At 35.9% G+C, this 24506-nt stretch overlaps 1 protein-coding gene across 1 annotated transcript in view; it reads left to right on the top strand.

The window, feature by feature from the left end:
* Positions 1 to 24506, top strand: part of LOC150095877 (uncharacterized) — a 710412-nt gene that overhangs the window by 339201 nt on the left and 346705 nt on the right. The window contains exons 29-30 of the mRNA XM_090409554.1: positions 17242 to 17509; positions 23572 to 23730. Coding sequence (XP_090265680.1) covers positions 17242 to 17509; positions 23572 to 23730 — 427 coding nt within the window. The remainder of the gene's footprint in view (positions 1 to 17241; positions 17510 to 23571; positions 23731 to 24506) is intronic.

The raw sequence follows: 24506 nt of genomic DNA, 5'->3' as shown, positions 1-24506 counted from the left end.
GCTGGAAGTAGCAAATAGGAGATTCTTGGTAAGTCATATCCGTTTTTAATTTTTTCCTGAAAACTTTAGTTTCCGAAAATCCTCACATATATCTTGCACCACGATTTTTTAACTTTAATTTTGAGGGAAAAAATTGAGAGTTATATTTGAGTAAATACGGTAATCAATTCCATGAGGAGTACAAATAACAGGCAAGGAAAATGACTAGGTTGGTAAGGAAGGATAGCAGAAGTGCAGTATCAGCAACATTTTTGTTTAATATAACAACAACAAAAAAAATCCTATGGAAGAATGAGTACTTGGATGAACAGTGAAATCAAGCATGCTGTGTTGGAAAATAAAATGTTATGGAAAAGATCCAAGACAGTTAGTGGCAATCAGATCCGTGAACCATATAAAGTGCAGACAAGGAAGGTGACAAGCATGGTAAAGAAAGAAAAAGTGCAGTTTGAGAGGAGATTGGCTAGTCAAGACAATGATAATTCAAGGAAATTCTTCTGCTATATGACAAGCAAGAGAATGATGGCAGGTTGAAACCAGTGGATAGTATATATTTTATTTTGTTTTGGGTTATCCCCCTTTCCTCCTCCATCCCTTAGGATGGGTTGAGCTCCCTCCTAATGAGGGATTAAGATATATTTTATAACTGTAAATCTGTGTGTTCACGGTGCTGGTTTGCCTGTTCTGAGGGATGAAAAATCCTAGTTTCCAGGTTAAAATAAACCCTCTACTTCCATATGACCATTGGCAAAGAAATGGAGCTAGCTGAGGAATTAGATAAGTACCAGATTGACATAATAGGGATGACTGAAACAAAAAAGACAAAAACTGGTGAGATCTTTCTGAGCAATAAATACAAAATGTTATATTCAGGCAATGACAATCAAGGAAAAGAAAGAGTAGCCATAGTATTCAACACAAAATACGAGGCTAATCTTCTTGAATGGCGGGCAGTCTCAAGTAGAGTAATGTGGGCAAATATGAGAATAGGGAACTGGACAATGAGACTTATTTGTGCCTATGGTCCCACAGAAGGTTCTACTAAGGTAGAAGTTGAGAAATTTTTTGATGCTTTAGAAAAAGCAGCTGACACAACGAAAAAGGAAAAGTTGGTCCTTGTTGGGGATCTAAATAGCAGAGTAGGAAATGATTGTCAGACATACAAAAATATTTTGGGAAAATTTGGAGAAAAGAGCAAAGCTAATAATAATGACAAATACCTGTTGGATTTCTGCTCAGGTCATGGACTGGTTATTACTAACACCATGTTCCAACATAAAAATGTACACAAATTCACATGGAGAGAAGAGGCAATGAACAAGAAAAGTCTCATTGACTATGTTATTGTTGATAGTGATGTTTTCTCCCTGCTGCAGGACACCCGAGTGTACAGAGGATTTGAAATTGGAAGTGATCACTATTTAGTCTTGAGCAGGATAAAATTGAATTTCATATTGAAAAGAATAACATGTAAGAAAGTTTTAAAGTGAATAAAAGTTGAGCAGCTCTCAGATGTGAACTGTAGACTAAAATACACAAAGATTATTGAAGAAAAAATGAAAGAGTTTGAGAACAGGAATCAAACTTTGAGATTCAGTGGCAAGCTCTGAAGAAAACATTGATTGATTCAGCCAGAGAGGCATGTGGTGAGGTTGTCTGCAAGGATAGAAAAATCAGAACTCCATGGTGGACACATGATGCTAACACGTTCGCTGCCAACTACAAGTATACTCGTAGTTGGTAAACCAGCTACACAAGCCAGCAATGAGTATACTCGTATGATGCTTACCGCCGGCAACGAGATTACCGTACTGACTTTGAAGAAGTGAAAATGCTTGGTTTGTGGAGCTAGCATAACGACTGCGTATTCTTATAGATGGTATATGCTCTGCACAAGTCAACAACAAGTATACTCGTATGATGCTGACTGCTGGCAACGAGATTACCGTACTGACCTTGAAGAAGTGAAATTGCTCGGCGTACGGGAACAGACTATGCCAAAGTAGCATGACAGCGAACGTGTTAAAGACGCAGTGAAGGAAAAGAAGAAAGCATATCAAAAGTTCCTGTCAAATAAGTCAGCTTGTGCTCTTAGAGAATACAGAGAGAAATGTCAGAAAGCTAAACAATGTGTAAAAACTAGCTAAACGAAACTCATGGGAAGACTTTCGCAAGATCATCATCATCAAATTCCTGCCATGTACCCTCAAGGGGGTGTACAGGATATGATAGTACTACATGAAAAAAATTACATCATTACTAACTTGCTATCTACAATTTTCTTCCAAATCAGTCTGTTACTTGTCAAGACTCCAATATTATCATTATCAGATCTTATATTTCTATCGTCTAAGGCACTTTGTACCGTATCAATCTACCTATATCTTGGTCTTCCTCTGGGTCGTTTGCTACCAACCTGGCAGAGAACACTTGTTTTGCTAATCTTTCCTCACCTATTCTGTTTAAGTGACCATACCACCTGAGATTAGCTTTGCTAACGCATTCCTGGATGCTGACAATGTCAAGTTCTTTCCTAATATTCTTGTTTTTAATATGATATTGCCATTGATGCCATCTGTTCACGCCTATAATCTTTCTCAGGACTCTCATATCTGTGGTCTCTAGTCTTTGGTCAAGTGTTTTACTTCTGACCCAGCTCTCAGATCCATAAGTTAAAACTGGTTTGAACACTGTCTTGTATACAGCTAATTTAGTGTTCTGACTAATATCTCTCTTATTCCATATGAATTTATTCAATTGACTTCCCACCATACCAGCTTTGCTGATTCTGTTGTCTATTTCTATATTTAATTTACCATCTTCAGTAAAAACCGTGCCTAAGTAGCTGAAATGTTTTACTTGTTCCACAGGTTTTCCATTCACAACACAGTTGACATTTTCAACGATTCTGGCTATTTTGATTGTCTTTGTCTTTTTAATGCTGACCTTCATACCATATCTATTACAACAGCTATTCAATTTAGTCAGAGAAGATTGCAGACGTGTAGCGGATTTATTGAGAAGTATAACATCATCTGCAAGCAAAGAGCTGATATTAACATATCCAATTTTGATATCATGTTTAATACCACTTTCCTTCATAATGTGATTGATATAGATAATGAATAACAGAGGGGATCATGTACATCCTTGTCTCACACCAGATTTAACATTAAACCATCTTCCTGTACTTCCTTCAATTCTAACTGCTGACTTACAACTCAAATAAAGACTAAGTATTGCTTGATATAATGCCCCATTGACACCATATAACTGCAGCATATTGAATAGCTTCTCTCTTGTCACCTTGTCATATGCCTTTTCCAAATCGAAATTTCCAAAACAAAAATAAAACACAGATCTTTGTTATATTCCAAAGCTTTCTGAACTATTTGTCGTAAAGCGAAGATCTGATTCTGACAGCCTCTATTTGGCTCGAATCCAGTTTGTTATTCACCAAGCTTTTCTTCCACAATTCTTCTCAACCGTTTCTCAAGTATACTTGCATAGATCTTGCCAGGAACACTCAGTAGGGAAATATCTCTGTAATTCTCACATTCAGTTTTATTTCCCTTTTTATATATGGGTGCTATGAGAGCTCTACTGCAATCATCGGGAATTTGTCCCTCTGTCCAGGCATTCTGAACTATACAGTGCAGCCACTGTAAGACTCTTATCCCACCATATTTCAGCATTTCTGGTCGAATATCATCTACTCCTGCTGCCTTTCTGCATTTCAAGCCTTTCATGGCTTTTTCTACTTCTAGTATGGATATGTATTCCTGACTGCATACCTGGTCAGTGTTTTTTACCACTGTACTGTCATCACTGCTTGTTTCATTTAGCAGTTTTTCAAAGTACTTACTCCATACTTCAAGGATATCTTTTCTCCCGTTTTCATGTCACCTTTATCATTCCTAACTCCTTTTACAGCACTCTTTCCTCCATCCTAAGCTTCTTCAACAACCTCCAGAATATCTTACCACCTTCTTGATATTTATTTTCTATGTTCATGTGAAAGTCCTCCCATGAGTTTTGTTTAGCTAGTTTTCCACATTGTTTAGCTTTCCTACATTTCTCTCTGTATTCTCTAAGAGCACAACCTGACTTATTTGTTAGGAACTTTTGATATGTTTTCTTCTTTTCCTTCACTGCCTCTTTAACTTCCTGTGTTCACCAGGGAGTTCTGATTTTTTTATCCTTACAGACAACCTCACCACATGCCTCTCTGGCAGAATCAATCAATGTTTTCTTCAGAGTTTGCCACTGAATCTCCAAGGTTTGATTCCTGCTCTCAAACTCTTTCATTTTTTCTTCAATAATCTTTGTGTATTTTAATCTACAGTTCACATCTGAGAGCTGCTCAACTTTTATTCACTTTAAAACTTTCTTACATGTTATTCTTTTCAATATGAAATTCAATTTTATCCTGCTCAAGACTAAATAGTGATCACTTCCAATTTCAAATCCTCTGTACACTCGGGTGTCCTGCACCAGGGAGAAAACATCACTATCAACAATAACATAGTCAATGAGACTTTTCTTATTCCTAGCCTCTTCTCTCCATGTGAATTTGTGCACATTTTTATATGTTGGAACATGGTGTTAGTAATAACCAGTCCAGGTCCTGAGCAGAAATCCAACAGATATTTGCCATTATTATTAGCTTTGCTCTTTTCACCAAATTTTCCCAAAATATTTTTGTATGTCTCACAATCATTTCCTACTCTGCTATTTAGATCTCTAACAAGGACCAACTTTTCCTTTTTCATTATTTCAGTTGCTTTTTCTAAAGCCTCAAAAATTTTTCTATGTTCGCATGAACATAGAAAATAAATATCAAGAAGGTCGTGAGATATTCTGGAGGTTGTTGAAGCTTCTTCAACAACCTCCAGAATATAGAATGGTCAGTAGGGCAACGAGATTACCGTACTAATCTTGAAGAAGTGAAATAGCTCGGCGTACGGGAACAGGCTGTGCCGAAGTACCGTGGCAGCAAACATGTTAAAGAGGCAGTGAAGGAAAAGAAGAAAGCATATCATAATTCCTGGCAAATAAGTCAGCTTGTGCTCTTAGAGAATACAGAGAGAAATGTAAGAAAGCTAAACAATGTGGAAAACTAGCTAAACAAAACTCATGGGAGGACTTTCGCATGAACATAGAAAATAAATATCAAGAAGGTGGTAAGATATTCTGGAGGTTGTTGAAGAAGCTTAGAAATGGAGGAAAGAATGCTGTAAAAGGAGATAGAGATGATAAAGGTTACATGAAAACAGGAGAAAAGGATATTCCTGAGGTATTGAGTAGTTATTTCAAAAAATTGCTAAATGAAACAAGCAGTGATAGCACAGTGGTAAAAAAACATACAACAGGCATACAGTCAGGAATACATATCCATACTTCATATAAGTAGAAAAGGCCATCAAAGGCTTGAAATGTGGAAAGGCAGCAGGAGTAGATTATATTTGACCAGAAATGCTGAAGTATGGTGGTATAAGAGTCTTACAGTGGCTGCACTGCATGGTTCAGAAAGCCTGGACAGAGGGACGAATTCCCGATGATTGGAGTAGAGCTCTCATAGTACCCATATATAAAAAGGGAAATAAAACTGCATGTGAGAATTACAGAGGTATTTCCCTACTGAGTGTTCCTGGCAAGATCTATGCAAGCATACTTGAGAAACGGTTGAGAAGAATTGTGGAAGAAAAGCTTGTTGAAGAACAAGCTGGATTCAGGCCATATAGAGGCTGTCAGGATCAGATCTTCACTTTACGACAAATAGTTGAGAAATCATAGGAATATAACAAAGATCTGTATTTAAGTTTTGTTGATCTGGAAAAGGCATATGACAAGGTGACAAGAGAGGCTATTCAATATGCTACTTTTATATGGTATCAATGGGGCATTATATCCAGCAGTACTTAGTCTGTATTTGAGTTGTAAGTCAGCAGTTAGAATTGAAGGAAGTACAGGAAGATGGTTTAATGTTAAATCTGGTGTGAGACAAGGATGTACATTATCCCCTCTGTTATTCATTATCTATATGGATCAAATTATGAAGGAAAGTGGTATTAAACATGATATCGAAATTGGAGATGTTAATGTCAGCTCTTTGCTTTATGCAGACGATGTTATACTTCTAAATCAATCCGCTACAAGTTTGCAAGAGACCCTGAATAAATTGAACTAAATTGAATAATAGATATGGTATGAAGGTGATTATTAAAAAGACAAAGACAATGAAAATAGGTAGAATCATTGAAAATGTCAACTGTGTTGTGAATGGGGAACCTGTGGAACAAGTAAAACATTTCAGCTGCTTAGGCACGATTTTTACTGAAGATGGTAAATTAAATATAGAAATAGACAACAGAATCAACATAGTGGTATGGTAGGAAGTCAATTGAATAAATTCATATGGAATAAAATAGAAATTAGTCGGAACACTAAATTAGCTGTATACAAGACAGTGTTCAAACAAGTTTTAACTTATGGATCTGAGAGCTGGGTCATAAGTAAAACACTTGACCAAAGACTAGAGACTGCAGATATGAGAGTCCTGAGAAAGATTAGAGGTGTGAACAGATGGAATCAATGGAAATATCATATTAAAAACGAGGATATTAGAAAAGAACTTGACATTGTCGGCATCCAGAAATGCATTAGCAGAGCTAATCTCAGGTGGTATGGTCACTTAAACAGAATGGGTGAGGAAAGATTAGCAAAACAAGTGTTCTTTGGCAGGTTGGCAGGAAAACGACCCACAGGAAGACCAAGATATAGGTAGATTGATATGGTACAAATGGCCTTAGACGATAGAAATATAAGATCTGATAATGATAATATTGGAGTCTTGACAAGTAACAGACTGATTTGGAGGAAAATTGTAGATAGGAAGTTAGTAATGATGTAAATTTTTCATGTAGTACTATCATATCCTGTATACCCCTAGAGGGTACATGTCAGGAATTTGATGATGATGACGACTTCCATATGAGACTGGCTAACTCACCTTTAGTCGTAAGAGACCAGATAAAGGTTCCTCACGTCATAGGCAGGAATCGAACCCAGGTGTTTCTGACCAAAGGGCTTCATTTATACCTACTGTGCTACAGAGGCTCTGTAGTAGATAATTATGACAACAGATTAAGTGTTTAAAAGGATATAATGGAATTATTGAAGGAACACTTTATCAGTCTGTATCATACTGGTGTTAATTATGCTGTGTAATATATAGAAGGGAGGCAAGTATTTGAATTGGAAGTGAAGGAATCAGATGTGTATCATGTGTTGATTGGGTTAGATGTTAATAAGGCTGTGGGAATGGATGCCATATCATCATGTATTCTTAAGGAATGTGCACAACAGTTAGCTATGCCCATGACCTGGTTATTTAATGAAAGTCTTGCAGTGAGTAGGGTTCCTAAGGAGTGGAAAGAAGCAAAATAGTATCATTTTATGGTATGGTACACACAGAATTGAAAACTGATATCCCCCCCTTTCAGTAGATGCGCTATGAGATAAGATATGACGTTTGATTGCATGCACATTAATAGAAGAGCATGTGTAGCATTTACACTACTACATTTAACTGTAGCGATGATGTTGTAAGAGAAGATGTTTATTGTTAAGCATTATTTTCATTCATATGGAGTTGGTAAAGCAAATGGTCCAACACTATGACATGTTTCTGAGCAGGTTGTTTGTCTTTTCCTTAAGCATGCCCCAAGCAATAGTGTCATTGTTGCCTTAACTCATTCGCTGCCAACTACAAGTATACTCGTAGTTGGTATATGAGCCTCACAAGCCAACTACGAATATACTCGTATGACACATCGCCGGCAACGAGATTACTCGTACTGACCTTGAAGAAGTGAAAGTGCTTGTCGTGTGGAGCATAGCAGCAAAAGTGTGTATATTCATAGTTGGTATATGAGCCTCACAAGCCAACTACGAAAATGCTTGTATGTCGATTACTGCCAGCAACGAGATTACTTGTACCGACCTTGAAGAAGTGAAATTGCGTGGTGTGCGGCAACAAACTATACCCGAGGAGCGTGGCAGCGAATGTGTTAATTGAGAGGTTCTGATGTACTGGGAGTGTTCTGCTGCAGTGCAAAGGGCATTCATGGAGACCGTGAGCTGTTAACACAAATGAGAATCATGGTTATGTGCTGAAGCAAGTGTGCCCTTCCTTGATGAGTTCAAAGACTCATTGAGGGAGGGCACCTACTTTATTCTGTCTCCACCACTCAATCCACCAACTGTTCTGGTTAGCTAAGTGGTTAGCATATCCACTCTCCAGCCAAAAAGACTGTGGGTTAGAATCCTTTCGTGAGCATGGATGTTTGTGATTGTCTGTGAACATACTAGTGGTGGTGGTGGTGGGCAGTAGATGACACTGATGTAGATGATGATGGTAGTTTTGTCTGGAGTTGGTTTGTATAGTAGGTGACTTCCCTCGATGCGTCTTTGGACTCCTTGGAGGTGTCACGTTAAAATAATAACTACAGTGAACCACACTATCTAAATCAACGGCATCTATTGCCTACAACCACTAGTATTTTTTTACAGAGAATCGCAAACATCCATGCCCACGGTAGGATTCGAACCTGCAGACTTTTGGCTGGAGAGTGGATACACTAATCACTCGACCAACCAGGCTGGTTACCACATGATAAGTTAATAGTCAGACTAGAGTAGATGGGGTTGGATATTAGATTAGCTCATTGGATTGGAGATTGTCTATCTGATAGATATCAGTAAGTTGTAAATGGAGAGGAATATTCCTGAAGAGAAAGTCACTAGTGGTGTGCCTCAGGGATCTGTTTTAGGACCATTGCTATTTAACCTCTATGTTAATAACATCGGGTTGGATTTGAATGGGGATATTCAGTTGTTTGCAGATGATGCAAAATTGAGAAGACCTATGAGGATTAGTGTAGATCTTGTGACCTTACAAGAAGACTTTAATGGACTAAGCGAATGAGTAAGGAATGGGATACCAGTTCAGTGTTACAAAATGTAATGTAATTTAGTATCTCAGGAGTGGAGGTGAAGATTTTGGAAAAATTGGTTAGGGCTCGCATTCAGAAATGGGTTGACAGTGGATCTCTACTTTGCAATGAACAACATGGGTTCACTAAGGGAAGGTCATGTTTTAGCAACTTGCTCACATTCTGTAACAATGTTACCATTGAACTAGATAAGGGGAATAGATACACCGTAATATTTTGGATTTTGCTAAGTCTTTTGACAGAATACAGCATCGTAGACTGTTGCATAAATTGGAGAATATGGGTTTGGATTATAGAATATTAGTGTGGATAAGAAAATGGCTGACTGACAGGTATCAAAAAGTGGAATACGGGGATGTGAGTCTGCAAGATTTAAGGTAACCAGTGGTGTACCACAAGGTACACCACTGGTTACCTTAAATAACCTTGTGGTTAACCACTGGTTAGCCACAAGGAGAATGTTAAAAATGATATCAGAATTATGGAATACTGATTATGAAGACAGATGGAGAATTTGTACACTGCAGACACTAGCAAACAGGAGAAAGTGGGTGATTTGATCGAGACTTACAAACTTCTGAAAGAGTCATAAGATTTCAATTGATGGAATTTTTCAATTTATGAAGGGTGGGGGTTGGACAACAGGGTATCCTTGGAAGCTGATAATGAATTATCCTTATTCACATCATCCCAAGATCTTTTACTTCCTCTGTCTCTAAGAAAATATCTCCACCAAGTGTAAACTGTACATCCCATGTTTGTTCTCCAAATTATTATTATTATTATTATTATTAAGAGCGATCTCGAGGGAGTCAGGGACTCATCGAGGAAACCCACATACTACATCCAACTATCATACTTATTCTTGAATTCATTTAACACTGCTTGCACTCACAACATCCAATGGCAATCCATTCTAATCATGCACCACCCTATGAGAGAAAAATCTAGCCTCACCCTGATAAGAAGGGACTAAAAAGTACACTTCTTCTTTCTCTTTCACTCTCACCCTAGTGCAGTTAACCCTGATGACATCCATTATGAGATGATGAAACGCCTCCCATCATCTTCTGTGGATCTCCTTGTCTTACTATACAACAGAATATTTACAGAGGAAGAGTTCCAAGACTCTTGGTATACTTGGTAATCATTTATCATTGCTATCCCAAAGCCAGTCAGGGATCCAACAATTATCGTCCCATTGTTCTTACTAGCTTGTAAGATCTTTAAAAACAAAAAAAAGTAAATGTAAGGCTTCTCTGGTACTTAGAAAACAACAAATTTCTTTACAACACATGGAATGTGGCTTTCCTAGACACCAATCAACCTTGGAACATTTCGTCCATTTAATAACATGTATGAGAGAAGCTTTTCCAAAATGAGGACTTGTGGTTGCAGTATACTTCGACATGGAGATATGGTATATTAAAATACTTGTGTAATCTTGTTCTGATTGGGCACCTTCCTGGTTTTATTAAGAACTTTCTATCTGGCCATGTCTTCCTTGCCAGCCTTGTTGGCTGAATGGTTGGCATACCCACTCTCCAGCCAACAGGTCATGTGTTCAAATCCTGCCATGGACATGGATGTTTGTGATTGTCTTTAGGTGGGAGATGAATTTCATCGCCTGCTGTGAAACCACATCCCACTCACTGGAGGCCTGAAGTGGCTGAAAAAGTTCATGTTTGATCTCTAGAGCAGGGTTTCTGGACCATGTAAAAATAAATAAAATTGAAAAAAAAATCCTTAGCCTACCCATGGTATAAATGTACTATATGTTTAGTAATACCTTTCATGGGTAGTAATCACTTAAAAAAAGTCCATTTGAGTAGCACATTAACTTGGCCATATCATCAAAAAGAGAGAGTTTCTCAAAATTCTATCTTAAGTGTGACTCTCTTCACTATTAAAGTGAACTCAGATCTCTGAATAGCTTCCTCTCACAGCAGGCAATTGCCTCTATGTCGATGACTTCACAATTTTCTGTTACTAATGCAATATGAGGGTCATTGAAAGACAACTTCAACTTGTAATCAATCACATCTCTTCATGGACTTTTTGTCATGGGTTTAGGTTATCTGCAGAAAAAACTGTCTGTTTACTTCTGCCAGAAACACACTCTCCACCCTGATTGTGATTTAAGAATTTGATAAAGTGTTATTCCCGTAGTTCTAGAAGATCAGTCCCGAGTTTTCGGGACTGATCTTTGACAGATTGCTAACTTTCTTTACACACATTTGTCATCTTCAGGACAATTGTAAAAAAGCATTGAATATCCTCCAAGCTCTATCCTCTACAGAATGGGGTGTTAACTGATATTCCTTGCTCCACATTTATCATGCACTTCTACATTCAGAGCTTGTTAATGGTTCCAGATTTACAGTTCTTCAAGGGAGAGCATGCTCTGATGGTTGGACCTGATTCATCATTAGGGTATCCAATTAGCCACCAGTGCTTTTTCACACATCATCCATTCAAATTCTTTATGAACCTAGTAAAATGAACCCCTATTATCACATAGATGAAACATTTGTCTCTAAATTATGGCCTAAAAATAAAGTCCTTTCCAAATCATCCTATATGGATTAGTCTCTTTTCTCTATGTTGGGAGGTCCTGTATCACACACATCAGACTGATATCCGTCCTTTTGGTATGTGCATTAACGAGGCTACATAAGCTCTTTGAGAGTGTTGACCCTGTCTTCCATGGTAGGCTTACACCCCATCCTTCAACCTCTCACGTTATCAACCGCAGAAGGCTCATAACCCTCATCTGTCTACCTTCAGTTATTCAATACACACAGAGCTGCCCACTCTGATTTCTTGCCCATCTATACTAATAGTTCAAGATCACAGATCTCTTTTGGCTGTGCTACTGCGTTAATTGCAGTAATTATACAGCAGAGTTACATGCCAGTCATCTTATTCATATCAAAGAAAACTCCTATCAAAAGTGAATAATTTATACAGACTCTTTGAGTTCTTTAAAGGCAGTCTCCTCTGGTATACAAGGGTGATCTGAAAAGTTCTCGGCCTAACAATGACAAAACGAATTTATAATTTCAAAATTATTTGTATTTTTCAACATAATCTCCTTTAAGACTAATACATTTATTTCAGCAATGCTCCACCGACATTAACCCGTCCCTGTAGTAGTTCTCAGTAAGATCTGCAAAATACCCTTCTACAGCTGCAATCACCTCTTGATTCAAAGAAAAATGCTGACTAGCGAGGAAGAGTTTTAGTTTTGGAAGAGATAGAAGTCAGAGGGAGCCAAATCTGGGGAATAGGGTGGATGTTCCAACAATTCATAGTGCAGATCCCTTAATTTTCCCATTTCCAAAACACTTTTGTGGGCAGGTGCATTGTCCTGATGAAAAATGATTTTTTTTTATTCTGCAAACGGTCTTTTCTCACGAATTTTTTCATCTAGTCTGGTTAAAAGATTGGAATACTATTCCCTGGTTATTGTTTTACCCTTTTCAAGATAATTAATAAAGAAAATGCCTTTAGCATCCCAAAACACTGATGCCATGACCTTTCCTGCTGATGGAACTGATTTTGTCTTTGGTGCTGAACAACTGGCTTCTATCTACTATTTTGACTGCTGTTTGGATTGTGGTGGGTAATGGTGAATCCAAGTCTTATCCATAGTAATAAATCAACACACAACATCAGTTTTATTCTTGTTAAAACACTCCAAGCACTGTTCAGAGATTTTCATGCAAGTGCATTTTTGATCTGCTGTGAGCAAGCATGGCCTCCATTTTGCACAAATCTTTTTCATATGCATTTGGACATCATTTAAGTGGATCATCTTCAAGGTTGGTACTACCACGTTTAAACTCTGCAGCCCATTCTTAATTGTTGAAAATGAAGGAGACGAGTATCCAGAAACTTTTATGAACTTTGAAAGAATTTTTTTGGCATTAAATGTTCTTTTACAAAGAATTTTAGAACTGCACGATACTCAATTTTATCCATTTCAAGGGATACAGACAACACTTTTTTTCAGACAGTTGTATAAAACAAGCTACTTGATAGAATGACTTGCAATTTCACATGGATGCGTATGACAGATGTACCAACTTAGAAAGAAAAAATATTGCCAATAGTGTTGCCATCTATTGGTCGAGGCTGAGAACTTTTCAGACCACCCTCATATAATCCACATCCAATGCTTGGTGAGGTGCTACAACTTTTGTACAGAATAGACTCTTAATTTTGATGTTCATCCCAACACCCGAAATGAAATTGCAGATGCAGCTGCTAGATCAGCTCATACTTTTTCGACATACTGTTTGACAGTCCCTTATACTAACTACACCCAGTTTATAAAATTGAAGTTAATTATCCAATGGTAATACTCCTTGCAGGGAGCACTGACGAAGTAATTGCATGAAATTAAGCTTGAAATTGAGCATTGGAAATCTAATCAATGTAGGAAAAGAAGAGAGGAAGACTCAGGCAAATTTCATTTTTTTTTAAATTTTTACATGACTGATGTTTTTTTAATTTATTCAAAGACATTCGAATAAATTATAAATTTGTTTATATGTAGATACCACAGTGTAGATACTAAACCTTGTATATACATTTTATTTATTCATTTATCTACATATAACTTTGTATATACATTTTATTTTATTCACTAATTTATCTCCTTATAACTATCTATTTATTTATTTGTCTATCAACACTGTGTACAGCTGTAACCTCTGTCCTTGTACAGTATGATCTGTACTGTCCTTTGCACCACAAAGACACAAATCAGTCAGTCAATCAGCTTTCAGACAGTGCCTTCCAATCATCAACTACTCTCCACGCAAAAATTCTACTCCATCCCTTGCTCACACCCTCCTTATACAGCTTCCAGGGAAGGCCTCTTGTTTTTCCCCATCACCAGACATTCTATGAAAAATCTCATCTATATTAATTTGGTAATTACAAAGAGATGTTTCAAACATCTCTCCCCTCTTCCTTATATCCAGTAGGCTCTGCAATTTGCATTCTTTCAATTTATCCTTGTACTCCACGTTTCAGACACCAGAAATCAACTTAGTTAATCATCTCGTGGTTTCCACTCATGAAAGGTTGCAAATTTATGTTTGCATCCTATAGATTGTTACTGCTATGAGTGCATTAAGGATTAGATGATCTGGAACCTCTGCTCTAGAGACTAAATGTGAAACTTTATGAAGTAATTGCAGACCTCCAACAAGTCGTGATTTCAAATGAGTTATGACATGACCTAAAAACATTCACGCAACTTCTGTATCTATCCTTACTAGTATTCAAACCTACAGCCTATTGGTTTGAGAGTATGTACACCATCTGTGCTCTGCCAGCTATTCAGGAATTACTGAATAGCTGATAAACTGAGTAAAGTAGTTCAAATACGAGGTGTGGCTATTAAATAACGAAACTGGTTGCAAAAATATGGTTTATTATTACAATTGTACAACTTAATTGTTATCTCCTTCAACATACTTCCCTTCTCTATCTATACACCGTTGCATACGAATTTTCCATTGTTGGAAGCAGTGCTGCAAGTCATCAGGTGTTATCTGCTTCAGTAGCACTGCTATTTTCTCCTTTACTTCATCCGCTGAATGAAAATGGATGCCCTTCAATGCAGATTTCAACTTTGTAAAAAGGTAAAAAGCACATGGAGCTAAGTCCAACAAGTAAAGTGGATGCATTAAATCCTGAGTGCGCCAACCAGTGCCGCACTCAGGATTTAATCTTGGGGGCGGGGGGGGGGGGGCGAGTTGAGTAGACGATTTGAGAATACACATTACGCATTGCATACGACCTATGACTGAGCATCTGCAGTGATCACCAATACATGATACCGTGATCTCTGGCCTGGCTCGGCAAACAAAGTATTGCCCAAGCACTACTTCATTCGCCTTGCGTTCACAACGGCCGTGATTCCCGAGAGCCAGAGGATATTCCCACCTTATGTGACCGCTAATTCACAGGTGGTATAGAAATAGAAGACACAACATGACACAACAAAAAATTAAAAAAAAAAAGAATTTTAATTAGGAAAAGATTTTTCTAAAATTTTCTAGTCTTTTTTCCTTTTTTCTTTTTCTTTTTTTTTTTTTGGGGGGGGGGGGGTGCCAGGGTCCCTTGGCCCCCCTCCCTGGGTTCGCCAATGGGTCCAACACTGGGATCTTCTTATCAGCCAAATACTGCTTTACAGACAGTGTACTGTGGGCTGGAGCATTGTCCTGATGGAGTATCCAAGCGTTGTTCTTCCACAGATCGGGTCTCTTCTTCCTCACTTGTTCTCTCAGCTCGGCCAGAACCTTAAGGTTAATAATGTTGGTTAACTGTCTGACCCTCTGGTACCCATTCAACCATTACCACCCCATCGATATAAAAAAAAAATGATCAGAATTGCCTTCAGTTTTGAAATACTTGCTCATTCTTGCTTTTTTCATTCTCAGTGATGCTGTTTCTTAATCGTACTGGAAAATCCACGTCTCAGTACATGTGATGATCTTCTCCTGCAAGGCTAGCTTTGCTGTCAGCCATTCCATGATGCTGTGTTCTAGCATTAGGAGTTCGAAGACTCGTTGCTGGAGGACACCTACTATACAACTGTCTCCGCCACTACATCGAACCTCTACTACCAATCAACACCATCTATCACCACCACCACCAACACAACTAGTATTTTTTGTCTGTAAATTACGTGTGTTTTGAAGGGCCGATTTGTCTGTATGCGGGATGAAAAACACGAGTTTCCAGGAGAAAAAAACCCTGCTACCTCCATATGAGATCGGCTAACTCACCTTCGATTGAAAAAGTCCACATAAAGATTCCTCCTGTCACGACGAGAATCAAACTTTGTACAATTGTAATTAATTAATTACTATTTTAATTGTAATCAAATTGTCATTAATTTGTACAATTTTAATAATAAACCACATTTTTTCAACCAGTCTTGTTATTTAATAGCCACACCTCATATTTTGGATGTTTTTACTACTCATTCCACCAGTTTGATTCAAATGCAAAGCAGCTCAGAAGTAATGTTTACATGGTTGAAAAGTAACTTTTGACTAATTTGTCACTTGTAGACTGCACTTTCAGTATTGGATCATACCATGATATGTTGCAAACTTTGCATGATCCACCCTTTCTGAAATTGTTCATTACAACACTTGGCCATACATAAGTTATCAGCTTCAACACTTAATCACTGGATGGGAAGGTCTCCATTGCCCTCTTTCTAATCCCAGCTTAGTTTCTGTTGACTTCTATTTGTTTGGCCTATCAAAGAAGGGTCTTGTTTGTTAACATTCACAAGTAGTGCAAGATAAAAGTGGTCATCTGTGAATGTAATGTTTTGATGTTTGTATATTTGATGAATGTAATGTTTTGATGGCAGTTGCCACATATGAGAAAGGTGTTAGAAAACTCGAGAAATAGTTGGACAGATGCTTCAACATGTTATGACATCTTTCCTGAGTGTTATGTTGAAAAATGACTTTCATTTGTATATTCTGTCATGTTCATAGCAATACCATATATCCCATAAGAAAAAATAATTCACGAAGATTTTTATTTATTTATTTTTTTGATTTTCTGTAATATAAAGGAGAAGAAAAAAGCTTACAAAAAATATTATCAACAAAAATACATAGAGAGAGAATCATAGGACTCTCTCTCTCTCGTCAGGGTGATATAGTGGTCTATCAAGTGAGACCAAATTTTGTATCTCCAGAAATCTTACCCTGGTCTTAAAACACATGAGTGTACAAACATATTCAAACTGGGAGCATGTACAGTTAAGATACACATATACCCATTTCATGGCCTCATCATTAACTTCGTAATTTTTTCGTAATTATTATTATTTCGTAATTATTATTATTTGACACCTCCAGGGAGTCGAAAGACTCATCGAGGGAGAGTGTGCCAACAACATCGAATGATTGATCTCCTTCCAACTACTAACCATGCTCAAACTTGCTTAACTTTTTGCGTGAGCCATCAGTAGCAGAGGCTATACCAATCGACCAGCCTTTGCTGGCAAATAATTAACTATTGCTTTTTGCATTTCCTCTTTTCATTCAAAATAAAATTCAAGTTTTATTATTAGTTTCTGTTGTCACTAGAAGATTATCAAAAAGAATCATATTCATTAACCATAGTATTAGTATTCTATATATTTAAAAGCATTAATCCATTTTTAATTTTTTTGTAGGTTCTCATTGGATATACATTGAGAGTGGATCCTGTAGTTCATCAGCCTTTGCTCTATGATCTTTGTGGTTCCACTCTAGGCCTTATTTTTGATCTCAGTGTTCCTAGTACATCAGCTGTTATTGAACCAATTATTAATATTACTTCACGAAATATAGGCAGTCATTGTCCAAGCCTGCATGCAATCAGATCCTCAATTGGAAGAGGTTTTACTTGTGAAGAAGGAGAAGTATTAAATGTTGTTGGAGAAGGACAAATTCCAAGATGCTGTAAGTGCAATCTAGTAATGCACAATATTGAATCACTTCTTATTTTTCAGTTAAAGTTGTATTTTATCAACACATTTAAAACAAAATTTTTAATTATCATAAGTAAATGCTATTTATATATAAATCAGAATCTCAGAATTGTTCAGGGTTTGTGTGACTGATAGCAGATAGTAGTTAAATACAATGGATTAATAGGATTAAACTTAAAAATATATTTTAAGCTTAATCCTAATGATGGAGTAATTTAACATAATAAGTTACAGATTTAATTCTCTGGTCTTTTATAAGTTTATCCAGGTTTTACTTTTAATTTAAAAGTGTTGAGTAGATAAAATTGATTAAAATTTTTGTGACTGGATCAGATGTACCACCATCATGCTGAGGTTTATAATCACAAATTTCACCAATATTAGAAAACAACCATTATATTATACGCATGGATAAGCTTATGTGTTCATCAGACATTTTTGTAATAGATTTCACGGTTTGATATGAACACAGATGGATAAGAAAATAACTATCTATTAACTTAAAACCTAATGTTTCGCTGGTATTATATCCAGCCTCTTCAGAGCACACAACACAAAGTTTGTTACAAATGCAAAACAACCACAATCCGGTGTAACAGTGGGGCTAGTAAAAGTAATTGCAGCATGCAACACAAGGCTAAAGTCCTAATATGGCGCCATCTAGGTTTAAAAATTTAAAAAAAAAAAAAAAATTCAAAGTTTTGAAATAGTAGTTCAAATGATAGTCTTAGAAAGTTTGAAAAAATGAAATAAAATAAAAGTAATAAATATTAATTTGGTCTTAAGATGACTGTCTCCCAAATCTTTGGTAGATTTATACAGCCATACTTGTTAAGGTTTGGAGTATGTTTTAAGGCTTCTGTTGATTCCAGGAACAACCTCTCTGCCTTGTAGAAGCTTCTGTGCATTACTTTTGTTTCTTTCCAATTGATCCTGTGTGCAGGGGTATCCAGAGCATTGTCTGCCAGACCCGACTTACCATAGTGAAAGTGTCGGATATATTTTTTGTGTTCAAATATTAGCTTTTAAGCTAATATTTGAACACAAAAAATAGTTATTTTCTTATTCATCTGTGTTCATATCAAACCGTTAAATCTATTACAAAAAAACCATTATATTAGTCATTTTCATTTGAATTTTTGACACCTATGGTAGTTTCATCAATAGGAGTTTGTGTCTAACTTAAAATTAATGCAAAAACTTCGATAATATGGGATGCAATCAATAGAATCAGTTGGTACCTCTAGTTAACATCAAGTCTAAAGACTAGAAAAAAAAAAGAATAGAATCTAAATACTCTAAAAAAAATTACAGCATACACAATATTTGATGATGCTTGTCATTTTGTGATGAATGCAATACATACAATAATAAGCAGGGCTACAGTTGAACAAAGGCTATTAAGCCTGTGAACATCAGTGTTGTGGAGAGTGCTGCCTAATGTACTCAAGAATTAAGGGATTGATATCACTAAAGTCTAGAGTGCTATAGAAACAATTTTGTCTTCAGTGAATAGAAGAGTGTCTTATCATAAGAGCCAAGAGCCTGAAGTTGTGTATACTAAAACTGTTTGTGGAAACATCCATCTTTCTGTATTTGCATAGGAGATTAAAGCCTGATAATATTCTAGAAGTCCTGTGAACTGATACTTGTGTATGTTTATTGAAAGGAAGTCTAGAATAAAGAAAATCTTGAATATAGGAAATCTTACAATAATCCTCTTTTAACAGAACTCAAGGATATCCCACTTCATTGCAACCACCACAAGTGATGATTACACTGATATATTCATGAGTTACCTCTAAAGTCTTATAGGCCTGCCATATTTTATATATCAATGTTTTTCAAGTATTTTTGAATCTGATCCATAATAAGAAATACATTTTATGTAGCAACACAGTACATATACACATAACTAAATCGAAACCAAAGTTTCGTGAAACAATGTGCTAATATAAAAACAGAAATTAGGAAATATTTTATTTAATGTGATAGATGAATGAATAGAAATATATCCTATCATAAGAGCCTAAAATTGTGTATACTAAAACTGTTTGTAGAAACAATTATGTGGATTTTTTATGTGCTTATCTGTTTGATGTCTGACAGCCAAATGGATTTTTTTTTTCTAATACTTATGAATAGATGCTAGGAAAGGTCTTGAACACAAATGTTCCCACCTAATTGGCATATTGGCGAGTGTAACTAACAGTTTTCATAATTGTGACATCCATTTTTTTTTATAATTAAATTTTATTGTGCAATATCAAATCAAATCACAGTATTTTAAAAGTGTGAGAGCCAATCTGATATATTCTATTCCATTTCATCAAAAAAAAAAAAGAAAGAAAGAAAGAATGGAAAATTACTAAACTCATTTCATGACTTACTAATGAATTCCAGTCTACAGAAAAAACACCGTTATATGAAAAACCTTGTTCACCAGAATATTATGAGGTTGTCCACCAGCTTTTTTTTTTTTTTTTTTTTTTTTTTTTTTTTTTTTTTTTTTTTTTTTTGAAGAGTGGTGGGGCCTAGATATGGAATTTATTATTATTATTATTATTTGACACCTCCAGGGAGCCCAAAGACTCATCGAGGGAGGGCACCTGCTCTACAACTCTGTCTCCACTAATCAATCCACCAACTACCAACTGACTGCAACTACACAAACGCCATCTACTGCCTATCACCACACTAGTATTTCCACAAACATTCACAAACATCCATGCCCACAGCCTTTTGGCAGGAGAGCAGATACACTAAACACTCAGCCAGCCTGGCTGGCTGAGTGGTTAGCGTATTTGTTGCAGCATAGTATGGATAGGGGATGGAGATGAAAAATGAGTAATACATTTATATTACTTTACAGGCTCAGGAGGTGGGAGGAGGTACACTACACTCTGGGTGCACTACACAAGTTTCACTTATGTAGTGCACCCAGAAATGATGTAATATTCTTGAGACAATAAGAATTATGTTCTGTAGATATATTCTTGAGACAATATGGATTATGTTCTGTAGATATCCCCGAGTAGATTGGAAAGATACTCAAATTATCTGCCAAGATAAATTCAGGTTTTAGTTGGAGAGAGAGAGAGAGAGAATGGAGTCATGTGTTTGATGTGGTTATCTATTTTATTCTTCTGACATTAAGTCTCCTTCCTTCAGAACCATGAGCCTCCATAATATAATTAGTAATGAAGATGTTCTTTGATCCATATGCATGTACATGATAAATAACAGTGGATATAATGTACATCCTTCTCCTACACCTGATTTAACATTAAACCATTTTCCTGTATCTTCTTAAATTCTAACTGCTGAATTACAACTGAAATATAGACTAAGTATTGCTTAATACAAAGTGCAAAATGATGCATCACATGGACAATAATGCAAACTAACAGAGATCTCTAATTATAATAATAATAATAACTCCTTAGTTATTTTGTATTTATTATTAAACTTTTTATTTATGAGTGCAGAGAAGCCACTCTGCATTCATTTTCTTTAATTCTATCTAGCTTTTATATTCCAGTTTGTGTTTTATTCTCTTTCTATGTTTAATTTATAATTTTCACATTACTTTTCCTTTTAATTTGATCTGATCCTGAATCCTCTATTTGGCCTGAATCCAGCTGTTCTTCACCAAACTTTTCTTCCACAATTCTTCTCAACCGTTTCTCAAGTACACTTGCATAGATCTTGCCAGGAACACTCAGTAGGGAAATACCTCTGTAATTCTCACATTCAGTTTTATTTCCCTTTTTATATATGGGTACTATGAGAGCTCTACTCCAATCATCGGGAATTCGTCCCTCTGTCCAGGCTTTCTGAACTATACAGTGCAGCCACTGTAAGACTCTTATACCACCATACTTCAGCATTTCTGGTCGAATATCATCTACTCCTGCTGCCTTTCCACATTTCAAGCCTTTGATGGCTTTTTGTACTTCAAGTATGGATATGTATTCCTGACTGCATGCCTTGGCAGTGTTTTTTACCACTGTGCTGTCATCACTGCTTGTTTCATTTAGCAGTTTTTCAAAGTAATTACTCCATACTTTAAGGTTATCTTTTTCTCTCATTTTCATGTCACCTTTATTATCTCCATTCCTAAGTTTCTTCAACAACCTCCAGAATATTTTGTCACCTTCTTGATATTTATTTTCTATATTCTTGCCAAAGTCCTCCCATGAGTTTTGTTTAGCTAGTTTTACACAGTGTTTAGCATTCTTGCATTTGTCTCTATATTCTCTAAGAGCACAAGCTGACTTATTTGACAGGAACTTTTGATATGCTTTCTTCTTTTCCTTCATTGCCTCTTTAACTTCCTGTGTCCACCAGGGAGTTCTGATTTTTTTATCCTTGCACACAACCTCACCACATGCCTCTCTGGAAGAATCAATCAATGTTTTCTTCAGAGTTTGCCACTGAATCTCCAAGGTTTGATTCCTGTTCTCAAACTCTTTTATTTTTCTTCAATAATCTTTATGTATTTTAGTCTACAGTTCACATCTGAGAGCTGCTCAACTTTTATTCGCTTTAAAACTTTCTTACGTGTTATTCTTTTCAATATGAAATTCAATTTTATCCTGCTCAAGACTAAATAGTGATCACTTCCAATTTCAAATTCTCTGTACACTCTGGTGTCCTGCACCAGGGAGAAAACATCACTATCAACAATAACATAGTCAATGAGACTTTTCTTATTCCTAGCCTCTTCTCTCCATGTGAATTTGTGCACATTTTTATGTTGGAACATGGTGTTAGTAATAACCAGTCCATGTCCTGAGCAGAAATCCAACAGATATTTGCCATTATTATTAGCTTTGCTCTTTTCTCCAAATTTTCCCAAAACATTTTTGTATGTCTGACAATCACATCCTACTCTGCTATTTAGATCCCCAACAAGGACCAACTTTTCCTTTTTCATTGTGTCAGTAGCTTTTTCTAGAGCCTCAAAAAATTCCTCCACTTCTATCCTAGTAGAACCTTCTGTGGGACCACAGGCACAAATAAGTCTCATTGTCCAGTTCCCTATTCTCATATTTGCCCACATTACTCTACTTGAGACTGACTGCCATTCAAGATTAGCTTCGTATTTTGTGTTGAATACTATGGCTACTCCTTCTTTTCCTTGATTGTCATTGCCTGAATATAACATTTTGTATTTATTGCTCAGAAAGATCTCACCAGCTTTTGTCTTTTTTGTTTCAGTCACCCCTATTATGTCGATCTGGTACTCATCTAATTCTTCAACTAGCTCCATTTCTTTGCCATTCAGGCTTCTTACATTGATAGTACTGATCTTTAACTCTGGTGATGTTGATTTGGGGTTTGTTTTCAGATTGGTTCCAGTAGCTGACTTTTCGCTGTTCGCCCTGGTTCCCTGATGAAAACAACGGGGGCATTGTTTAACCGGGCGACGCCCCAGCCAACATGAAAATTTGTCATGTTGTACCATCATATTTTATGTTGGTTTAACCAATAAGAATACAATTTGGTCTGCTAAATCCCAAATTGTCAGCCCATCCTAGTTCGTTCAGTATCCAAGCAGATATCCAACAGGATGCACGACGAGAAAAAGTGAGGATTGGACATTAGGTCAGAAGCCCTGGTCTGTTCTCCGCATTCCTTTAAAGGCTATGTGGAGGTCTCCTCTCAGTTATATAGTTTTGACCCTTAAGCACCCCTTATCTTTTTTTTAATAGTATTAATTTTCATATCCTATGAGAATCTAAGTACTGTCAAAGATATTTGATTACTGAGTTCAAGTTTCTCTGGAAATAAATAATTTCTCCAATTTTAAATAATATCTCTAAGTTAGTGTCGAAAAAGCACCAGTATTTATTGATTTTCAAAATGACTGCGAAATAAATTTTAATTTAAAACTAAACCAGAACCATGCTGCTTTATTAAAGAAATTTTGAACTTCATAAGAGAAAATAAGATTAAGTTATAGTTTAAGAATACAATAAAGTTTCTGCCATTTATGGTGATACCTCTAGATATCATTCTCATTAATAGTGCATTGTCCTGCTGGAACTTATGCATCAAAAACAGAGGGGTGTCAGTTTTGTCCACGTGGTTTCTATCAAGATTTGACACGCCAAGGAATCTGTAAAAGGTGTCCTGATGGCACCTTTACTAGACAGGAAGGAAGCAAGAGCTTGATCGACTGTATTCGTATGTAGTTTTTATTTCTTTTTATTTTAAAAAATTAATTTTTTTTAAAAATCTGAAAATGATTTTTAAAATTTTCAGAAACATTTTATATCAATTCCATACAGTGCCTATATATAAATTTTTGGTAAATAGATATATTTTTTTTTAAGTTGAACCCTATATATATATATATATATATATATATATATATATATATATATATATATATAGTTGAAGTTCCTGTGCATTATACTTTCAAATTTATTTTTTAATCACTAAAGCATAATGAATACAGCTATATATATATATATATATATATATATATATATAGCTGTATTCATTATGCTTTAGTGATATATATATATATATTATATTATATATTATATATTATATATATTATATTATATAATATATTATATATATATAATATATATAATATATATATAATATAAAATACAAGAGGATAAGGGAAATCTGCTCACTTTTTTTTTTTATATATAATTTATATATAAAAAATTATTTATATATAAAAAAGTGAGCAGATTTCCCTTATCCTCTTGTCTACATGACATTGAAATATTATAGGCCTTGTGACCTTTCATGGGTAGGTGATATATATATATATATATGTTTATATATATGTTTATAATTATTAACTGACTTACGATTTAATAAGGTTTCACTACTAATTTCATCGGAAATGCTGACTTCATCAGGTGAATACAGTATCATGGAGTAAACAACATCTTAAAATATATTGCACTTTAACAAACACAGAGTTTAGAACAAGTAGTAGT

This window comes from Typopeltis vanoorti, chromosome 19, assembly GCF_054136105.1.
Source record: "Typopeltis vanoorti isolate ZY-2024b chromosome 19, IOZ_Tvanoo_1.0, whole genome shotgun sequence".
Taxonomy (NCBI): domain Eukaryota; kingdom Metazoa; phylum Arthropoda; class Arachnida; order Uropygi; family Thelyphonidae; genus Typopeltis; species Typopeltis vanoorti.
This window is presented reverse-complemented; position numbering and strand designations above follow the sequence as displayed.